General features: G+C 40.4%; 1 protein-coding gene across 3 annotated transcripts in view; it reads left to right on the top strand.

Annotated features, from left to right (window-relative positions):
• Window positions 1-19,874: 19,874 nt before the first annotated feature.
• Window positions 19,875-20,705, top strand: part of CHIC1 (cysteine rich hydrophobic domain 1) — a gene marked incomplete at its 5' end in the record, with an annotated part of 98,918 nt that continues 98,087 nt past the window's right edge. For 2 of the 3 annotated variants that reach the window (XM_081125720.1, XM_081125719.1), the window contains one exon: window positions 20,001-20,323. In XM_081125720.1, the coding sequence (XP_080981846.1) occupies window positions 20,001-20,323 (323 nt within the window). Of the gene's footprint in view, window positions 20,324-20,705 lie in introns of all 3 variants that reach the window. The other variant, XM_081125721.1, reaches the window with a different exon arrangement.

Here is a 20,705-nt window from a genome sequence, read left to right as displayed (position 1 = left end):
ACAATGCAATAGACAGATGATGTATTATTGTATATAATTTTAGTAACCGATTTCACCTGAATAAATTCAATTTTTTAAAAAAAGGAAGAATGAGTAATGTTTCTGACATAGAAATGAGAGCAAAACAGGGGAAAGAAGAAAAAGAAATGAAGGAAGTAAGCAAAATAATGGGATATAGGAAATATTAATAGAGATAACCACACACACAAAAAAAAGAATTGTAAAGTTAAAGAACCACCAACGCCTGCATTAGTCAGGTGACAGTCCTTCTATCACTTTCTTTCCTTTCTTTATTTCCCTTCCCAAACCATTAATATGTGAATCCCTTCTAGGTTACTACAGAAACAGTGCAAGAATAGTGCTGCATGAAGTTTCAAGTCAACCAGCTAAACTGTCAGAGTTTTAGGTCCCTGGAATTATAAAGAGTTTGTTTAATCACTGGGCATGCTATATTGCTCTTTGGAGTCCACTACTAACCCTTTTGGTTTAGGAAACACTTTTTGAACTTGAATTAAAATCCCTGGCCTTTCCCCTGAATCTCTAAAGTCATCTCTCAATTTTTGGGGGGCTTAAAAAAAGTTTTTATTTTTATGTGTGTTGTTGAATTTTTTTCTTCCACTTTGTGTTAGTTTGATTTTAAGAGTATAAATTTTTTTAAATTTATCTTTATTACTGAAAGTATTACAAATGTCCTCCTTTTTCCCCCATTGATCCCCTCCACCTTGCATCCACCCTACCTATAGGCCTTCCCCATACCAATGTCTGTGTCCATGGGTTATTATAAACATAAAAGTTCTTTGCATAGGGAGAGGAATCAAGATGGCTGCGTAACAGCTGTACCCGCCACCTCCCACAACCACATCAAAATTACAACTAAAATACAGAACCACCATCACTCAGAACCTTCTGAAATGTAGCTGAACAGAAGCCCTACAAGAAGGGATCATCCAGACCGGTAGGAGGGGTGGAGACGTGGGTGGATGGGGGCTGAATCTTGGAGACCCAGCCGCGGGCCCACACCTGGTGCCACGGTTGAAACCGGGGAGGGACATCTCGGCAGTGGAGGGTTCCGGAGGAGTGAGGGGTCCCAGCCCCACATCAGGCCCCCCCAGCCCAGTGCTCCAGGTCGGGGAAGAGAAATCCTCACAACTTCGGGCTGTGAAAACTAGCCAGGACTGTCACTGAGGGACTCGGAGGCTGCGGAAGTCCCAGGCAGCTCCTCTTAAAGGGCCCATGCACAGACTCACTCAGACGCGCTCCCTCTGAGCTCCAGCACCGGGCAGCAACTTGAAAGGAACCTGGGACACTTGGGGGGAACTAACCTGCCTGAAATTGAGGCGAGAGGTGGAGCAGAGCTTTCTCCCAGGCAGAAGAGATGAAAGAGGCTATTGCTCCTTTGGCGAGTCCTCCCCCCAAACTGGCAGGCAGCACCATATTTGAATCTCCACCACCTGACTCACACTTTTGGCCCCACCCTGGTGATTCCCAGAGGCCCCACCCCTCCCTACCTGCAAGCTCATCCAACCCATTTCCAGTGGCTTTTCTGTGCAAGTGGCCTCTCGAGCCTTATGCTTAGGACTTTCCTAAAATCTCTCAAACAAGTAGCATCATGCCCAATACAGCGTGATAAGTGGCCCCAGGGCTGGGACTAGTGGCAGCCTGCACTGGTTCATAGCTTGGCCTCTCCTGGACACCTCCAAGCCCAGCACAAGTAGCAGCCAACTATGGTTTGCTGCATAGCTCATGCTGGGTGGCTCTGGGCAAGGCACTGGCAGAGGCTGACTTTGCACCTCCCAAGAGGCACCAGAGACAGTGCACCTGGTGGTTAGACTCGACCACGCTGGATTACAACCCTACCACATCCACAAGTGACACACTCAAGGGGCACACTTGGTGAACACCAAAGCCCCACTGAAATAAATCCTGCTCCATAGGGGTGTCTCCAGCAGTAATAAAAAAATAAAATCAAAAAAGTTTAAAAAGCCCAGCCGGGCATGGCTCAGTGGTTGAGCGTAGACCCAGGATCCAGGCAATCAGGGTTCGATTCCTGGTCAGGGCACATGCCCGGGTTGCGGGCTCGATTCCCAGTCGGGGGTGTGCATGAGGCAGCCGATCAATGACTCATCATTGATGTTTCTCTCTCTCTCTCCCTCTCCTTACCTCTCTCTGAAATCAATAAAGATATATATTGACTTGGAATGGTACTGGGATCTCCTGGATCATAGGTAGTTGCTCAACCTCTGAGCCATGATGGCAGGGCTATGAATGGTTTTTTATCCACTCATCTACTCATGTGCACTTGGAATGTTTCTAGATTTTGGCTATTGTAAATAATGCTGCTATGAATATAAGGGTGCATGTATTCTTTCTGATTGGTGTTTTGGCACTCTTAGGATATATACCCAGAAATGGGATGGCTGGATCAAATGGCAGTTCCTTTTTTAATTTTTTCAGTAAACTCTGTACTGTTTTCCACAGTGGCTGCAACAGTTTATATTCCCAAGAACAGTTCACTAGGGTTCTCTTTCCTCCACATCCACGCCAGCACTTGTTGTTTGTTGATTTAATGATAATTGCCATTCTGATGAGTATGAAGTGATATCTCGTAGTTTTATTTGCATCTCACTGATGATTAGTGAATTTAAGCATTTTTTCATATTCTTTTTGCCATCTTTATGTCCTCTTTGGGGAAGTGTCTATTCAGGTCCTTTGCCCATTTTTAAATTGGATTGTTTGTCTTCCCAGTGTTGAGTTTTATACAGTCTTTCTATATTTTGAGATTAATACCTTATCTGATGAATCATTGGCAAATATGTTCTCCCATATGGCGGGTTCCCATTTCATTTTGCCGATGGATTCTTTTTCTATGCAGAAGTTTTTATTTTGATGTAGCCCCATTTGTTTATTTTTTTTCTGTGTTTCCCTTTCCATCTCAGACATATCAGCAAAAATATTGCCCCTAGAGATGTCTGAGATTTTACTGCCTATGCTTTTTTCTAGGACTTTTATGGTTTTGTGATGTACTCTTAATTCTTACATCCATTTTGAGTTTATCCTTTTTTAAGGTGTAAGCTGGTGGTCTCGTTGCATTTTTTGCATGTTGCTGTCCAATTTTCTCAACACCATTTATTGAAGAGACTGTTTACTTCACTGTGTGCTCTTGCCTCCTTTGTCAAATGTTAATTGACTGTAATATTATGGTTTGATTTCTGGGATTTCTGATCTGTTCCATTGATCTATATACCTGTTCTTGTGTCAGTACCAGATGTTTTGATTACAGTGGCCTTATAGTTTACTTTGATATATAATATTGTGATCCCTCCAGTGTTTTTCTTCTTTCTCCAGATTGATGAGGCTATTTTTTGGTTCCATATAAAGTTTTGGAATGTTTGTTCTAGATCTGTGAAAGGTGCCATTGGTATTTTAATAGGGATTGCATTGAATTTATAGATTGCTTTGGGTAGTATAGACATTTTAATGATGTTCATTCTTCTAATCCATGAACACAGTATATGTTTCCACTTGTTTGTATCTTCCTCTATTTCTTTTGTTCAATGTCCTGTAGTTTTCTGAGTATAGGTCTTTTACCTCCTTGATTAAGTTTATTCCTAGGTTCCTTATTTTTGTTGTTGTTGCTGCTGTGGTAAGTGGGTTTATTTTCTTCGTTTCTTTTTCTGAAAGTTCACTGTTGATGTATAAAAATGCCACCAATGTCTGGATATCAATTTTGTATCCCGCTACTTGTAAAATTTGGTTATTAAATCTAGTAGTTTCTGGGTGCATTCTTTAGGGTTTGCTATGTACAATATTATGTCATCTGAGAATAATTACTGTTTTACTTTCTCCTTTTCAATTTGGATACCTTTTTATGTTTTCTTCCTGCCCTATCGCTGTGGATAAGACATCCAGAACTATGTTGAATAAGAGTGGTGAAAGTGGACATCCCTGTATTGTTCTTGATCTTAAGGGAAACACTTTATTTTTTGCCCATTAAGTATGATATTGGCTGTAGGTTTGTCATATTTGGCTTTTATTATGTTGAGTAATGATTCTTGTACTCCCACGTTGCTGAGAGTTTTTGTCATAAATGGGTGCTGGGTTTTGATGAATGCTTTTTCTGTGTCTATTGATATGATCATGTTATTTTGTTTATGTGATGTATCACGTTTATTGATTTGAGAATTTTGTACCAACCCTGCATATCCAGAATACATCCCACTTGCTCCTGGTGTATGTTCATTTTAATGTATTGCTGGATATGATTTACTACAATTTTGTTGAGGATTTTTGCATCTAAGTTCATCAAGGATATTGGCCTATAATTTTCTTTTTGTGTACTCTCTTTGTCTGTTTTTGAAATTAGGATAATCAGGCCTTGTAAAAAGTGCTTGGAAGTCTTACTTATTCTTGAATTTATTGGAATAGTTTGAGGAGGATAGGTGTTAGTTCTTTGAATGTTTGGTAAAACTCTCTTGTGAAGCCTTCTAGTCCAGCAGTACTGTTTGCTGGGAGGTTTTTTAAAAATTAAAAAAAAAATTGCCCGGCTAGGCGTGGCTCAGCGGTTGAGTGTTGACCCAGGATCCAGGCAATCGGGGTTCGATTCCTGGTCAGAGCACATTCCTGGGTGGCAGCCTTGATCCCCAATAGGGGAAATACAGGAGGCAACCGATCAATGACTCTCCCATCACTGATGTTTCTCTCTCTCTCTCTCTCCCATTCCCTTCCTCTCTCAGAAATCAATAAAAACTTAAAAATAAAAAAAAAGAGGTGATCATAGATTTACACAATGAAATACTACACAGCTGTAACAAAGAAGAAACTCTTACCTTTGTGACAGCTTGGATGGACCTGGAGATTGTATGGTAAGCAAAATATGTTAGTCAGAGAAAGACAGCTATTACATTATCTCACTTATATGTGGAATCCAAAGGACAAAATAAACTGAAGAACAAAATAGGACCAGAGGCATGAATAAATTGAACAGACTGAAAGATCTCAGAGGGGAGGAGTGTGGAGAGGCCAGTCAAAGAATACACATGCATACATGCAATACCCACGGACACAGAGAATGTGGTGAAGGCCCAGGGCAGGAGGGTGGTAGGCAAAGAGGAGGAGGAAATGGGGGACATCTATAAGACTGAACAAAAAAGCTATCTTAGATGGTTAGTTTTCTTTTTCTAAATTTATTTTTATTGTTGAAAATATTACAAATGTCCCTTTTTCCCCTCGTTGATCCCTTCTTGCCCTCCACCCCTCCACCAAGACCTTCACCACACTATTGTCTGTGTCCATTGGTTATGCATAAAGGAATATAAGTTCTTGGGTTAATCTCTCCACACCCACCCACCCCTGACTTCCTTCTGAGGTTCATCAGTCTGTTCCATGCTTCTATGTCTCTGGATCTATTTAGTTCATCTGTTTATTTTGTTCATTAGATTCCATGTATAAGTAAGGTCCTGTGATACTTGTCTTTCTCTGACTGGCTTATTTTGCTTAGCATAATATTCTCCAGGTCTCATATTGCTGTCTCAAAGGGTAAGGGATCCTTCATTTTTACAGCTGCATAGTATTACATGGTGTAAATATCCAAAAAATGCTTTCAATCTTCTTGAACTTGTAGAGAATTGTTTTGTGTCCTAACATGTGGTCTATAATTGAGAATGTCCCATGTGCACTTGAGGATAACACTTTTGTGCAGCTTTGGGGTGAAATGTTCTGTAAATGTCAATGAAATCTATCTGATCTAGTGTCATTTAGAATCACGATTTCCTTGTTGATTTTTTGTCTGGACGACCTATCCAGTGATGTCAGGATGATGTTAAAGTCCCCTACTATGACTGTATTGCTGCTAATCTCTCCACATTTTTTTCTTTATTTTTGTTTAAAATATTACAGATATGCCTTTTTCTCCCCAATGACCCATTCCACCATGTCCCACCCTCCTCCCCAGTCCCTCTCCACGCCATTGTCCGTGTCCTTGGGTTGTGCATATGTGTATATAAGTCCCTTAATCTCTCCCCCTCCACCCACCCACCCTCCTTCGTCCCTCTGACATTCGTCAGTTCAATCCATGCTTCCATGTCATTGAATCTACTCTGTTAATCAGTTTATTAAGTTCTTTAGATTCCACATATAACTAAGATCATGTGATGTTTTTCTCTGCCTGGCTTATTTCACTTAACATAATATTCTCCAGGTCCATCCATCCATACTGTTCCAAAGTGTATGAGATCCTTCTTCTTTACAGCTGCTTAGTATTCCATGGTGTAAGTGTGCCACAGCTTTTTTATCCACTTATCTACCGGTGGGTACTTGGGCTGTTTCCAGATCTTAGCTATTGTAAATTGCACTGCTATGAACACAGGGGTACATATATTCTTTCTGATTAGTATTTCAGGATTCTTAAGATATATTCCTAGAAGTGGGATCACTAGGTCAAAAGGCAGCTCCATTTTTAATGTTTTGAGGAACCTCCATACTGTTTTCCATAGTGGTTGCACCAGTATGCATTCTCACCAGCAGTGTACTAGGGTTTCCCTCTCTCCACATCCTCACCAGTACATGTCGTTTGTTGATTTGTTGATGGTAGCCATTCTGACAGGTATGAAGTGATACCTACTTGTGGTTTTAATTTGCATCTCTCTGATGATTAACGACTGAGCATTTTCTCATATGTCTCTCTGCCATCTGTATGTCCTCTTTGGAAAAGTGTCTATTCAGGTCCTTAGCCCATTTTTAAATTGTATTGTTTGTCTTCCTCTTGCTGAGCAGTATGAATTCTTTATGCACTTTGGAAATTATCCCCTTATCACATACATCCTTGGCAAATATGTTTTCCCAGACCATGGAGTTCCTTTGTATTTTGAGGCTGTTTTCTTTTGCTGTGCAGACACTTTTTAGTTTGATGTAGTCCCACATGTTTATTTTTTCTTCTGTTTCTCTTGTCCTAGGAGATGTATTAGTGAAAATTCCACTACATGGGATGTCTGTGACTTGACTGCTTATGTTTTCTTGCAGGATTTTTATGGTTTCATGACTTACATTTAAGTCTTTTATCCATTTTGAGTTTATTTTTGTGTATGGTGAAAGTTGGTAGTCTAGTTTCATATTTTTTGTTTGTTTGTTTTTTGCATGTAGCTGTCCAATTTTCCCAGCACCACTTACTGAAGAGACTGTCTTTACTTCATTGTATGCTCTTGCCTCCTTTGTCAAATATTAACTGAGAATAATGGCATGGGTCTTTTTCCTAATCCCAAAACCAGATAAAGACACTACAAAGAAAGAAAATTAAAGGCCAATATCCCTGATGAACATAGATGCTAAAATCCTGAACAAAATATTAGCAAACTGGATCCAGCAGTACATTAAAAAGATCATACACCACGACCAAGTGAGATTTATTCCGGGATGCAAGGCTGGTATAACATCCGCAAATGAATAAATGTGATACATCACATAAACAAAATGAAGGACTATAATCATATGATCATATCAATAGATGCCGAAAAAGCATTCAACAAAATCCAGCACCCATTTCTGATAAAAACTCTCAGCAAAATGAGAATACAAGGATCATACCTCAACATAACAAAGGCCATATATGACAGACCTACAGCCAACATCATACCCAATGGGCAAAACTAAAACCATTTCCCTTAAAAACAGGAACAAGACAAGGATGTCCACTTTCACCACTCTTATTCAACATAGTTCTGGAAGTCCTTGCCACAGCCATCAGACAGGAAGAAAACATAAAAGGTATCAAAATTGGAAAGGAGGAAGTAAAAATGTCATTATTTGCAGATGACATGATATTGTACATAGAAAACCCTAAAGACTCCATCAAAGTACTACTAAATTTGATAAACAAATTTGGCAAGATAGCTGGATACAAAATCAACACCCAGAAATCAATGGCATTCTTATACAGCAACAATGAACTTTCAGCGAGAGAAACTAAAAAGTCAATGCCATTTACCATTGCAACTAACAAAATAAAATACCTAGGAATAAACTTAACGAAGGATGTAAATGACCTGTAGTCGGAAAACTAAGGGGCACTGAAAAAAGAAATAGAGGAAGACATAAACAAGTGGAAGAATATACCATGGTCATGGATTGGAAGAATTAATATCATTAAAATGTCCATACTACCCAAAGCAATTTATAAATTCAATGCAATTTCTGTTAAAAAACCAACAGCATATTTCACACATCTAGAACAAACATTTCAAAAATTTATATAGAACAAAAAAAGACCGTGAATAACTGCAGCCATCTTGAGAGAGAAAAAAAAAACAGAGTGGGAGGGATCACTTTACCGGACATCAAATTGTACTACAAAGCCATTGTAATCAAAACAGCCTGGTGTTGGTACAACAATAGACATATAGATCAATGGAACAGAACAGAGACGCCAATATGGGGAGAGGGACTGGGAAGGGGGAAGGAAAGGGGTGGAACAGATCATTGGGGAGAAAAAGGGACATCTGTAATATTTTAAACAATAAAATTTAAAAAAAAATTTTTTTAAAGAGATAAAAATAAAATAAAATAAAAATAAAAGTCCTCCAGAAGTTTGTTTTTTTCTTCAGCCTCTATGAGCCTTTTGTTCTGAGGTGGGTCTCTTGTAGACAGTATATATTTGGGTCTTCTTTTCTTATCCATTCAGCTACCCTATGTCTTTTGATTGGGACATTTAATCCATTTACATTTAAGGTTATTATTGATAAGTGCTTATGAATTGCCATTTTATTTCTTTATGCCTGTTTCTCATTCTATTTCGACATCTTATTACAGTAGTCCCTTTAACATTTCTTGCAATGCTGGTTTGGTGGTGATATAGTCCTTTAGCTTTTTGTTGTTGTTGTTTTTTTGTCTGAGAAGCTCTTTATTTCACCATCTATTTCAAATGATAGGCTTGCTGGATAGAGTATTCTTGGTTTCAGATCCTTGTTTTGCATTACCTTGAATACTTCATGGCATTCCCTACTGGTTTATAGAGTTTCTGATGAGAAATTAGCAGGAAGCCTCATGGTAGCTCCATTGTAGGTAACAGATTGTTTTTCTCTTGCTGCTTCTAAGATTATCTCTTTGTCTTGAATTTTTTGCAATTTAATTATGATGAGTCTGGGCTTTTACCTCTTTGGGTTCTTCTTGCTTGGGACTCTCTGTGCCTCCTGAACTTGTGTGATTTTTCCTTCACCAAGTTAGGGAAATTTTCTGCCATTATTTCTTCAAACAGGTTTTCTAACCGTTGCTTCCTTTCGACCTCTTGTGACACTCCTATGATGCTAATATTCATATGTTTCTTGTTGTCCTACAGGTCCCTTAAACTGTCTCCCTGTTTTTTAATTGTATTTCTTTTTGGTTCTCTGATTGAGTTATTTTTTCTGTTCTGTTTTCTAATTCATTGATCTGATTCTCAGCTTCCTCTTATTTGCTGTTTATTCCCTCCAATGTGGTGTGTGTGTTTTTTTATTTCTACTATGTCATTCTTAATTTCTCTCATAGTTTCCATAACTTTTCTCATGCTGTTGAGCATCCTGTGATCAGTATTCTGAACTCTATATCTGATATATTGCTTATCTCCATTTCATTTAGCACTTCTTCTGGAGAATTCTTTTGTTCTTTCATTTGGAGCTTGTTTTTTGTCTCCCCATTTTAGCTGCCTGTTTTGATTTTTTTTTAATGTATTAGTTGGAGCTTCTTGAATTCCCAGTCTTTTGGATGGTCTCTGTTGCAGGCCAATGCCAGGCACTGTTTGTAACTGGCCTTGAGTATCCAGTTTGATGTTTTCTGCTCTCCACAATTTGTAGTTCCCTCTGCCAGAGCTGTGTGTGTTTGGACAGGACCAAGATGTGCCCCAAGGTCTGCTTTTCCAAGCTCTGGGTCCAGAAGCAAATCATACCCTTGACTGACCTTTAGATCCCAAACATGCAGGATTTTATGGCTAAAGAAGAGTTCTAAATGGTTTGGCTAAGTACAGAAAAAGTACCTAAACACAGAGCAAAAATAAAGAGACCAAGGCGAGAATTTTTATTGATCACAGGCATTTAAGAAAATCTCTGTAAAATCACTAGCTTATCACTAAGATAATGAAGCAGAGATGTCAATGACCCCCAAAGTATACACACTTATAAAATTAGTTCATAGTGGTCTTAACAAACAATAAAGTATAATCTACATAAAGGAGCAACAACAAACCCTGGGGAGGATGACTGCATTTTCAGAGTTATAACATTTAAACCTTCAAAATGTCCAGTTCTCAACAAAAAATTATGAGGCATGTAGAAAACAAGAAATTATGGCCCATTTACAGGAAATGGAAACTAATAGAAATCACAAAGTAAGTCCTAGTATTAGATGTACTATATCATAATTCAAATCAACTATTATAAATGTGCTCAAAGAGCTAGAGAAATCATAGACAAAGAACTGAGGATCAGGAGAATGATGTTTCAACAAATATAGAATATTAACTTAAAAATAGATATTATAATAATAAGTAAAATTAAACATCTGGAGCTAAGAAGCTTAATAAAAGCAACAAAAAATTCACTGGAAGTATTCAACAGCTTATTTGAGCAGGGAGGATAAAGTAACAAACATCTATAGATAGGTTAATAAAGGTCAGCAAGATGGCGGCACTCTAACAAGAAGCAGAGTGTCCTTGCTCCCAGCCGTGAACTGGATTTACAGCTAAAATATTACATAGCCACTTTGGAAAAACAAGAGAAATATAGCTGATGGACATATTTCAAGTAAGGAGCACTGAAGAAACATCGTAGAGACTGGTAAGGAAGTGGAGGTGTAGAAAGTGGGAGTCCCCCCTGAAGCCAGTGTTTGGCTGTGAAGCCCAAGGGTTAGAGGATGCAAAGCTCCCTTCCCGTAGGAGTGTGAACTGGCACCCAAAAGCATGTATCTCAAACCCCGAATGGTGGAAAAGGGAAGGAGAGCCCGTGCACAGCAAGCAGAGGGAGCCAGGGGAACAGTTTGCCTGAAAGGAGGTCTCAACTTCCCAGTGAAACAATGCACCTAATGGTGACAGTTGGGACTGGAGACTTTCACCTCAGGTGCTGACTGCAGGAAAAGCTGACCCACAGAATGTGGCTTCCAAATAGAAAAGGTCCAGAAGGCTGCACTCAGCAGTGACTTACAGGGACCCTCTGCTTTCCTGTTAGGCATTGTACAGAGCCTCAGAAAGCATTTGCACTGTGTGGCGAAGGGAAGGGAAAGAGAGCTCTCCCGTGACCAGAGAGGGACTGACACTGCCAGTGGGGTGGATTGGGACTCCTGCCACCACAGAGAGGAACCAGAGAGGCCACTGGGGGGATCAAAGATTTTTGACCTACTCTGAAGAGAGCAGGGATAGCATGCAGAGCTGCCTCAGCTTTACTGAGATCAGCTGTGCAGGAGACCTGTGTGGGGCTGATTCTGTAAGCCCTCCAGCTTGGATCTGAAACACCAAATACTCGCAAAGCAGATTTTCTGCCTGTTTTTTACTTTATATGTTTTTTATTACTGGTCAGTACCTCACAGCATTCACCTTCTTGGCTTACATTGGGAAGACCAGTGAAAGCTGAGTTTTGTGCCTGCACTGGGGAGAGTTTGAACTGAGCCAATCAAAACTGGGAATGCCTGCTTTTCCCACAGGCAAGGAGTACCACCCCAAACAAGAAAGGGGCTGATTCATTTCATTGAAGTCCCAGATATCCCCCGCCAGGCACCATTTGATGGGGGAAAGGAGAACAGCTCATAAAAGGACACTACAAGAGTAAGACTCTCAGGAACTATTGTTTGGGAACCAGAGGAAATGCTTAAAACCACTTCTGGGGGTTGGGCAGGCAACTTGGGCACCAGAGTCTCTTTTGATCAATCCAACTGAGCCCAGGCCTCTGAAACCGCTCATACAGAAAAGGCAACATAGAGCCCATCCTCATTAGTATAGTGGTGAGTATCTCCACCTGTAAGAAAAGGCAACAGACTGTATTCCATATCGACCTGCAACAGGTCATTTTATGGGGAACTAGAATCGGAGGATATGGTAGAAACAGAGAAGTTGGCTTTGAAGCAGAGATTAACTTTCCCACGGTGAGTGCCTGACAGCAAAATCTATAAATAAGGGGAGCAATCAATAGCCTGAGCTACACTAGCCTGCCTGCACCCTGAAGACTCTCTTAGGAAGATGCAGGAGTGAGACCAGGCAACCGCAAGAGAGAGGCAAAATAGTTGACAGGTTGGAGGTGGTCCACAGAGAGATTCAAACCAACCAGTTAAATTACACCAGGGGCCAAACCTAGACAGCTCCTAACATTGCTTACACAAAATTACCTCCCAGGAAACCCGAAATGAGCATACAAAACAGTGAGATTCAGACAACCTAAGCTGTCCAGACAAACTTCACTTGGTTGGCTTTTTTGGACTCAATTTACCACTAAAATACTGGGTAACCAGCTTGGAAAAAGTAGAGAAATATACCTGAGTGGACATATTTCCAGTGGGGAGCACTGAAGAAACATCATAGAGTCTGGAAAGAGGGGGAGGCATAGGAAGGGGGAGACCCCCTGAAACCTGTGCTGGGCTCCGAAGCCTGAGGCTTAGAAGCTGCAAAGTTTCCTCCCCTTGGGAGTGTAGACTGGCATCTAAAAGCTCGGATCTCAATCCCAAGCAGAGGAGAAGGGAAGGAGTGCCCCATGTGAAGGGCAGAGGGACTCAGGGGAAGAGTGTTCCTGCAAGGAGGAGACCGTGCCTTCCTACAGAAACAAAGAGTCTAATGGGAGCCACTACAGGTGTCTTACACACAGGGTGCTATCCATAGGAAGAGCAGTACCACAGTGTGTATCCCCAGAATAGAAAGGGGCCAGAGGTCTACACTGAACAGCCACATGCAGGGAACCTCTGCCTTCATGAAAGACATTGTGTAGAACCCCAGAAAGCATTTAATCTGTGTGGCATGGGGAAGGGGAATAGAGCCCTCCCACCTACAGAGATGGACTGTAGCTACCTGTGGGGAGGAGTTTTCCTCTAGCCACCTGAGCTGCCAGTGGGGTGATTCTGGGACTTCTGACTCTCCCTGAGGAGTTCAGGGATAGCACACAAGGAGTCACCCCAGCTTTACTGAGATCAGTGGTGCAGGAGAGCTCCATGGGGCAGACTTTGTAACCCCTCCTGCTTGGTGACTAGGAGCAAGGGCGCAGGGGCCTCGCAGGGCAGATTCTCTGCCTGTGAGTTCCTTTGCAGGTTTTTGAGTTTTTGGTTGCTGACTGGGCTTCCACCTTCCTGGCTTGAATCTGGCAAAAAGGCCAGCAAAAGCTGGGATTTATGTCTGCATTGTGGAGAGTTTGAAATTTGCAGGCCCCAAGCAACCAGCCAATTAGATCTGGAAAAGGAGGGGGTGGAGCATGCCTTCCTCTCCTGCAGGCTAGTAGCACCACCCCCAACAGAAAAAAGGCTGGTTGAGCTCGCTGAAGCCCCAGATATCTCCTGTAAGGCACAGTCCTGAGGGGGAAGGGAGTTCAACTCACAAGAAGACATTACAAGAATAAGACTCTAAGGGACTATTGTTTGGGAAATGGAGGAAAAACTTAAAATCCCTGCTGGGGCCTGGGTAGGCAAAGTGCTCGCTGGAATGTTTTTTTAATCAAACCCACAGAATCCAAGCTGCTGAAACTGCCCATACAAAAGAGGCAGCAGACTGAAGTCAATCTGAAACTGAAGCAAGACATTGTATGGGGAACTAGAATTGGAGGATAAGGTAGAGACTGAGGAGTTGGCTGTGAAGCAGAGACTAACTTCCTCACAATGAGTTCCTGACAGCAAAACTTCTAAGTAAGGAGAGAAATATCCCAAGCTACACTAGCCATCCTGCACCCTAAAGATTCCTTAGAAGACTCTGGAGTAAGACCAGGCAACCACAGGGGGGAGGCAAAATAGCTGACAAGTGGAGGTGGTCCACAGATCAGCCAACTACCTAAGGACACCAGGGCCAAACCTAGACAGCAACTCACATTGGCTGATACACAAGTACCTCCCAGGAGAACTGAAATCAGCACGCAAAACAGTGAGCCTAAGACAACATAAGCTGCCCAGATGAAATTCACTTGATAGACTTTTTTTCTTAAAAAAGAGAAAGAAGAAAAAAATTTTTACATTTTTTTAATTTTTAAATTTATTTAATTTTTTTAAAAAGAATTTTGTTTTGCTTTGCTTGTTTTTCTGTTTTTGTTTGTTTTTTTTCTTTGTTTTGCCAGAAAGGAGTGGCATGAAGTTCTTGAAATATTGAAAAGCAAGAACATGCAACCAAGATTGCTTTATCCAGCAAAGCTATCATTTAAAATTTAAGGTGAAATAAAGTGCTTCCCAGACAAAAAAAAAACACACAAAAACTAATGGAGTTCAGTACCCCAAAACCAGCATTGCAAGAAATGCTAAAAGGACTGCTCTAAAAAAAAGAAGGAATAGTGAGAGAAAGGTACATCAGCATAAAGGGGAAAATGGCATTAAATAAGTATATATCGTTAGTAACCTTAAATGTAAACAGAATAAATGGTCCAATCAAAAGACATAGGGCAGCTGAATGGATAAGAAAACAGGATCCAAATATATGTTATCTACAGGAGACCCACCTGAGAGCAAAAGATTCACACAGGCTTTAAAGTGAAGGGATGAAATAAAATATTCCATGCAAATGGAAAGGAAAAAAAGTTGGAGTAGCAAAACTTCTCTCTGACAAAAAGACTGCAAAATAAAGACCATAACAAGAGACAAAGATGGTCACTACATAATACAAAAGTGATCAATCCAACAGAAGGATATAACCCTTATAAATATATATGTATCTAATATAGGAGCACATATATATATATATACACATATATATATATAAATATAAAATTTCTTGGTGGACTTTAAGGGGAAGATCAACATCACCACAATCATAGTGGGAGACTTTAACACCCCACTGTCATCACTGGACAGATCAAGACAATCAACAAGGAAACACAGACCTTAAATGACTCACTAGTTTTAATGGATTTAATTGACATTTACAGAATATTTCATCCCAAAGCAGCAGAATACACATTTTTCTCAAGTGCACATGAAACAGTCCCAAAATGGACCATATGTTAGGGCGTGAGGCAAGTCTCTGCAAATTCAATAAGATTGAAATCATATCAAGCATCTTCTCGGATCACAAGGCAATGAAACTGGAAATCAACCACTATAAACAATCTCAAAAATATTCAAACACATGGAGGCTGAATAGCATGTTACTAAACAATGAATGGGTTACCAATGAAATCAAGGAAGAAGTCAAACATTTTTTGGGAAAAAAAAACAACACAAAAATAAACAGACAACAACCCAAAATCTATGGGATACAGCAAAAGCAGTCCTGAGAAGAAAATTTATAGCAGTACAGGCCTATCTCAAGAAACAAGAAAAGGCTCTACTAAAACATCTAACACAACAACTAAAAGAACTAGAACAAGAGCAGCAAGAAAAGCCCCGAAGAAGTAGAAGGAAGGAAATAATAAAGATGAGAGCAGAAATTAATGACATAGAGACTAAAAAAAAAATAAAAAAGATCAATGACATATCTATCACCTCACAGCTGTCAGAATGGCTACCATAAATAAATCAACAAGTGCTAGTGATGATGTGGAGAAAAGGGAATCCTAGTGCACTGTTGGTGGAATGCAGACTGGTGCAGCTACTGTGGAAAACAGTGTTGGGTTTCCTCAAAAAATTAAAAATGGAACTGCCTTTTGTCCCAGTGATTCCACTCCTGGGAATATATCATAAGAATCTCAAAACACCAATTCAAAACAATATATGCCCTCCGATGTTCATAGCCACTTTATTTACAATAGCCAAGATCTGAAAATAGCCCAAGTGCCCATCAGTAGGTGAGTGGATAAAAAAGCTGTGGTACATTTACAAAATTGGAATACTACATGGCCATAAAAAAGCAAATCTTATTCTTACCTTTTGAGACAGCATGGATGGACCTGGAGATTATTATGCTAAGTGAAATAAGCCAGCCAGAGAGAGAAATACCATATGATCTCACTAATATGTGGGATAGAATAAACAGAATAACTTGATGAACAAAATAGAAACAGAGACATAGATACATGGAACGGACTGACCGGTGTCGGAGGGTAGGGCTGTGAGGGGTACTGGATCAAAGAAGGTGAAGCGATTAGCTAAAGAACACATATGCATAACCCATAGACACACACAACAGTGTGGTGATGGCCAGAGGGATGGTGGGGGCTAGGGGGGTGTGGGGCAGGCAAAGGGAGAGAAAGTGGGACATCTTTTTAATAAAAATAAAGTTTTAAAAAAGGAACATCAGGAAAATTAAATGTTCTTTGTTTTCCAGCAGAAATTTATTTTGCAGTATTAATTTGATTATAATTTTGCTTTCAAGTGGATCACATTTACTTTTTAAGATTCTACTTTTAGATGATCTAGTGGCATTTAATTTTTATTCTTAAGCAGCATCCATTCTGCCTTTTCCAAGAATCAACTCCCAATATTCACTGGATAAGTACCTTTTTCTTCTCTTAGTCTACTGTTTTTTATGGAATTGACACCATCCCCATGTACAGGGATGTGCACATAACCCAAACATATTCAATAAGATTGTGGCATATCCCTTCTCACTGAGACAGGTTCAAGAATAAGCACGTGTCTTGGCAGGGTGGCTCAGTTGGTTGTATTGTCCCATACACCAAACATTGGTGGTTCAGTTCCCAGTCAGGGCACATACCTAGGTTGTGGGTTTGATCCCCAGTCAGGGCTCTTAAGAGGGGCAACCGATCAATGGTTCTCTCTCACATCAATGTTTATCTATCTACCTATATCTATCATCTATCTATCTATCTATCATCTATCTATCTATCATCTATCATCTATCTATCATCTATCTATCTATCATCTATCTATCTATCTATCTATCTATCTATCATCTATCTATCTATCTATCATCTATCTATCTATCATCTATCTATCATCTATCTATCATCTATCTATCTATATCTATCATATATCTATCATCATTTATCTCTCTTTCCCTCCCTCTCTCTAAAATCAATAAAGATATCCCTAGGTTTTGGTAAACAAACAAAAAAGAGAAATGAGCATGGGACCCAGGTAGAGTCAATAAGAATCAATTTTGTGTCAGAATTTGTTGAAATACTAAGAAAATAAAATTTATTCATGATAATGGGGTTTCTGTGAAGAACCTGGAGCTTCAGCCCTGGCCAGTTTTGCTCAGTAGTTAGAGCATCTGCCTGCCACCAAAGGGTTATAGGTTTGATTCCAGGTCAAAGGCACATACCTTGGTTGCAGACTGGATCCTAGGCTCTGGTTGGGGCGGGGCATGTGCAGGAGGCAACCAACGGATGTGTCTGTCTCTCTCACATCGCTGTCTGTCTTTCCCCCCTTCCCTCCCCTCCACTCTCTTTGAAAATCAATGGGAAAATATTCTTGGGTGAAGATTCAAAAAAAAAAAAAAAAACCAATCTGGAGCTTCTGGCAGACATCTTGTCCTCAAAAGAATGGAAAGTTTCCCCTTAAAGGGAAAGAAAAGCTAAAGAATCAAGACAAAACCTTCATGTCATTAACTGAGCACTTGAAGCAAACTCTACTACTGGACATTTTACTCATGAAGGCCCTTTGTAGGTGGGAGTAACTGATAAAGTTGTTGGTAAAGGCAAGAGAAAAATCTAAGTAGCAAACTGCCTAGTGCAGGGTTTGGCTTTTTTCCCCCCTCTTTTCTATAAAGTGTCAAATAGTAAATACTTTAGTTTTTGTGAGTAGTAATATGATCTGTGTAGCAACTACTCAACTCTGTTGCTGTAATGTGAAAATAGCCACGGACAACACATAAATGATGTAGCTGTGGTCCAATAAAATTTTATTTATGAATGTTGAAAAAAGAAAGTTACACTTCCTTTCAGTTATTTTCAAGTTGAAATGCCCTCAGATGGTTAAACCTGTGGCTTCTTGCCTCAAGTCCCCATGCATCAGATGGAAAGAGTTACCCCCTCTCCCCTTAGCACATCAGGTAGAAAGTTACCTAGCCTACTTTAGTAGATAAAATTCTCTATACTATAAAATAGTAGATTTTGTTGCTTATTGATAGTATTACAATTTTTTTCCTGGAGGGTAAACCAGTAATGTTTTAATTGAATTTCTTGGGGTGATGTTGATTAACAATGTTACAACTTACTTTTTAATATTTTTATTGATTTTTAGAGAGAGAGGAAGGAAGAGGGAGAGAGAAACATTGATGTGAGAAATATCAATTAGCTGCCTCCCGCACATGCCCAAAACCAGGGCTCCCTCTAACCCACAACTGGAGCAGGTGCCCTGACTGGCAACCCTTCAGTGCACAGGACAATACCCAACCAACTGAGCCACAATGGCCAGGTTTACAAATTATTTTTAAAGTTCTTAAATAATCAAGCTTTTGAGTACAGTAGGATTTTTTTTTCATTTTAATAAGATAAACTCTTCAGTAATGATAATGGTTTGATCAATGCCTCTTATAGAACTAATTTCTTCTTCCTCCCTACATCCTAAATGCTTTGTTTATACTGCTACACTGCGTGGCTACGTCTGTTTCTCCAGTCTCACCATCTAATTGGGATGTAGTGTAACAGAAAGAGCAGTGAAGTTAATATCAAATACTTGGATTATAGTATTTGTTTTATTACTTAGCAGGTGTGTGACTTTACTGTTATAATAATCCCTGAATTATGACATGGAAGTATGAAATAGTTTGAGACATGGATTGGAAACTCAAAATATGTGATCTCTATGTCATTTAGTGGCTGTGAAGATAGAATATTGGAAATAAAAAATTTTGAACAAAAGGTCACCACAGACCTTAATAAATTAGTTAAACTTCCAGAGGCTCTGTTGTGCCATCTATAAAATAGATACAATGATGCTTATCTCTCAGGATTGTTTAAAGATTAACTGAGATATTGTATGTGAAAGTCTAGTTCAGTCTGTGGAAAATGGATGATGTTAATTAATGTTTCCTTAGGTTAGAATGCTCCCTCCACCACCACTCCCATTCCCCTCCACCACACCCCTCAAAAAATCTCCAAAATTCAAACATCTTTAAAGAAGAAGCCCAAAAGACACTACTCTACAAAGCCTATCCAAACAACTTCAGTCCTTTGGTTAACAGTCCTGGGCTTTGGAATCAGAAGAGGCTCCCAAGTTTAAAATCAGAACTGCCATTTAGTAACTCCATGACCTTGGAAACGTTACTTATCCTCTCTGCATCTAGGTTTTCCATTTGTAAAATGAGATAATCACGGTACATATTTTATAAGGTTATGAAGTATTAAATGAGATGTGCACATTCGAGTACCTAGCTTAGAAAGCCCTCTATAAGTATTAAACAGTAGGAATAGAAGTAATAATAGAAAAGTTTTTTCTTCGGTAAAATGTGAATAAAAATGCCTTCTAGAGTATGGGAAAGTTCTGATGCTAAAGTCCTTTAAACTGTAATCCTGAACGAACGTAATGAATTGGTATATACCTTGAGATCTTTGGGGCAAAGCTCGAACCTCAGTTTCATAGAATATGCTTTCCGTTCAGTGGGGGATGGGAGCAGGTAATAATACTCACTATTGATTAGTAGAAAGTAAAGTACCCCGGATACAAGTAGCAGAAGACCAAAGAGCAGCATTAAGATCAGCACCCGCAGACCGGACCCCCATCATTCCGTGGCGTCCACCCCTAACGCCCCTCTTCGCTTAGAGCTGCGCAAGCGTACACTGATTTGCTCTTCTCTCCATCCTGCCCCCGCCTCCAAACCCCCACCACAGTCTGCCCCAACACGCAGGCGCATCTCCTCAAACTCGGTCCCTCCCATACATTTCTCTCTTCATTTCGTTCCCCCTCCTCTTCCAGCATCTCAGCAGGTTCAAACTCATACGTGTGGGTAGCGGGGATCGAGGGGTCACGTGATGAGCATCCTGCTGCCCAACATGGCGGAGTTCGACACGATCTCGGAACTGGAGGAGGAAGAAGAAGCGGCAACGTCGTCGTCGTCGCCGTCGTCGTCGTCGTCAGTATCAGGACCGGAGGATGAAGAGGAAGATGAGGAGGATGAAGAGGAAGAGGAGGAGGAGGAGGAGGAAGAAGAAGAGGAGGAAGAAGAAGAAGAAGAGGAAGAAGAAAAGGAGCAGGAGGAGGAGACGCCACCACCGCCTCGGGTAGTGAGCGAGGAGCATCTGCGGAGATATGCCCCCGACCCTGTTTTGGTGCGGGGCTCCGGCCACATCACCGTGTAAGCGAGAGGGGGTTATGAGGTTTTAAAAGGCTGAGATTTGGCAACAGAGAAATGAGAAGGTGATTAAGGGGCCAGTGGAGTGGGGGAGGGCTTACTGAAGCATACAATTAGGAAACGACACCTTATGTAAATGGAGAAATCGTGGGAGCTAGGTGTATAGGAAGTGAGAATGCAAATGTAATTTACCAACGCCAGGTAAACAGTGAGCATAGGACCAGGGAAGTGAGTGGTTTGGGAGCCAGAGGGATTGGAGTAAGGGTGAGTGTCCTTGCTTCTCTGTGTATGCTGGCAAGTGAATACTCTTTCAACTGCAGGATGTATCAGAAGATTATTTGCTGCTAAGATTGGTGTCTGGTGGAATACGGTGACTGCTGTGACA

The sequence above is a fragment of the Miniopterus schreibersii genome, assembly GCF_964146895.1.
Source record: "Miniopterus schreibersii genome assembly, chromosome: X".
NCBI classification, from domain to species: domain Eukaryota; kingdom Metazoa; phylum Chordata; class Mammalia; order Chiroptera; family Miniopteridae; genus Miniopterus; species Miniopterus schreibersii.
The sequence above is the reverse complement of the archived record's forward strand: the minus strand, read 5'-3'. Positions and strand labels throughout refer to the sequence as shown.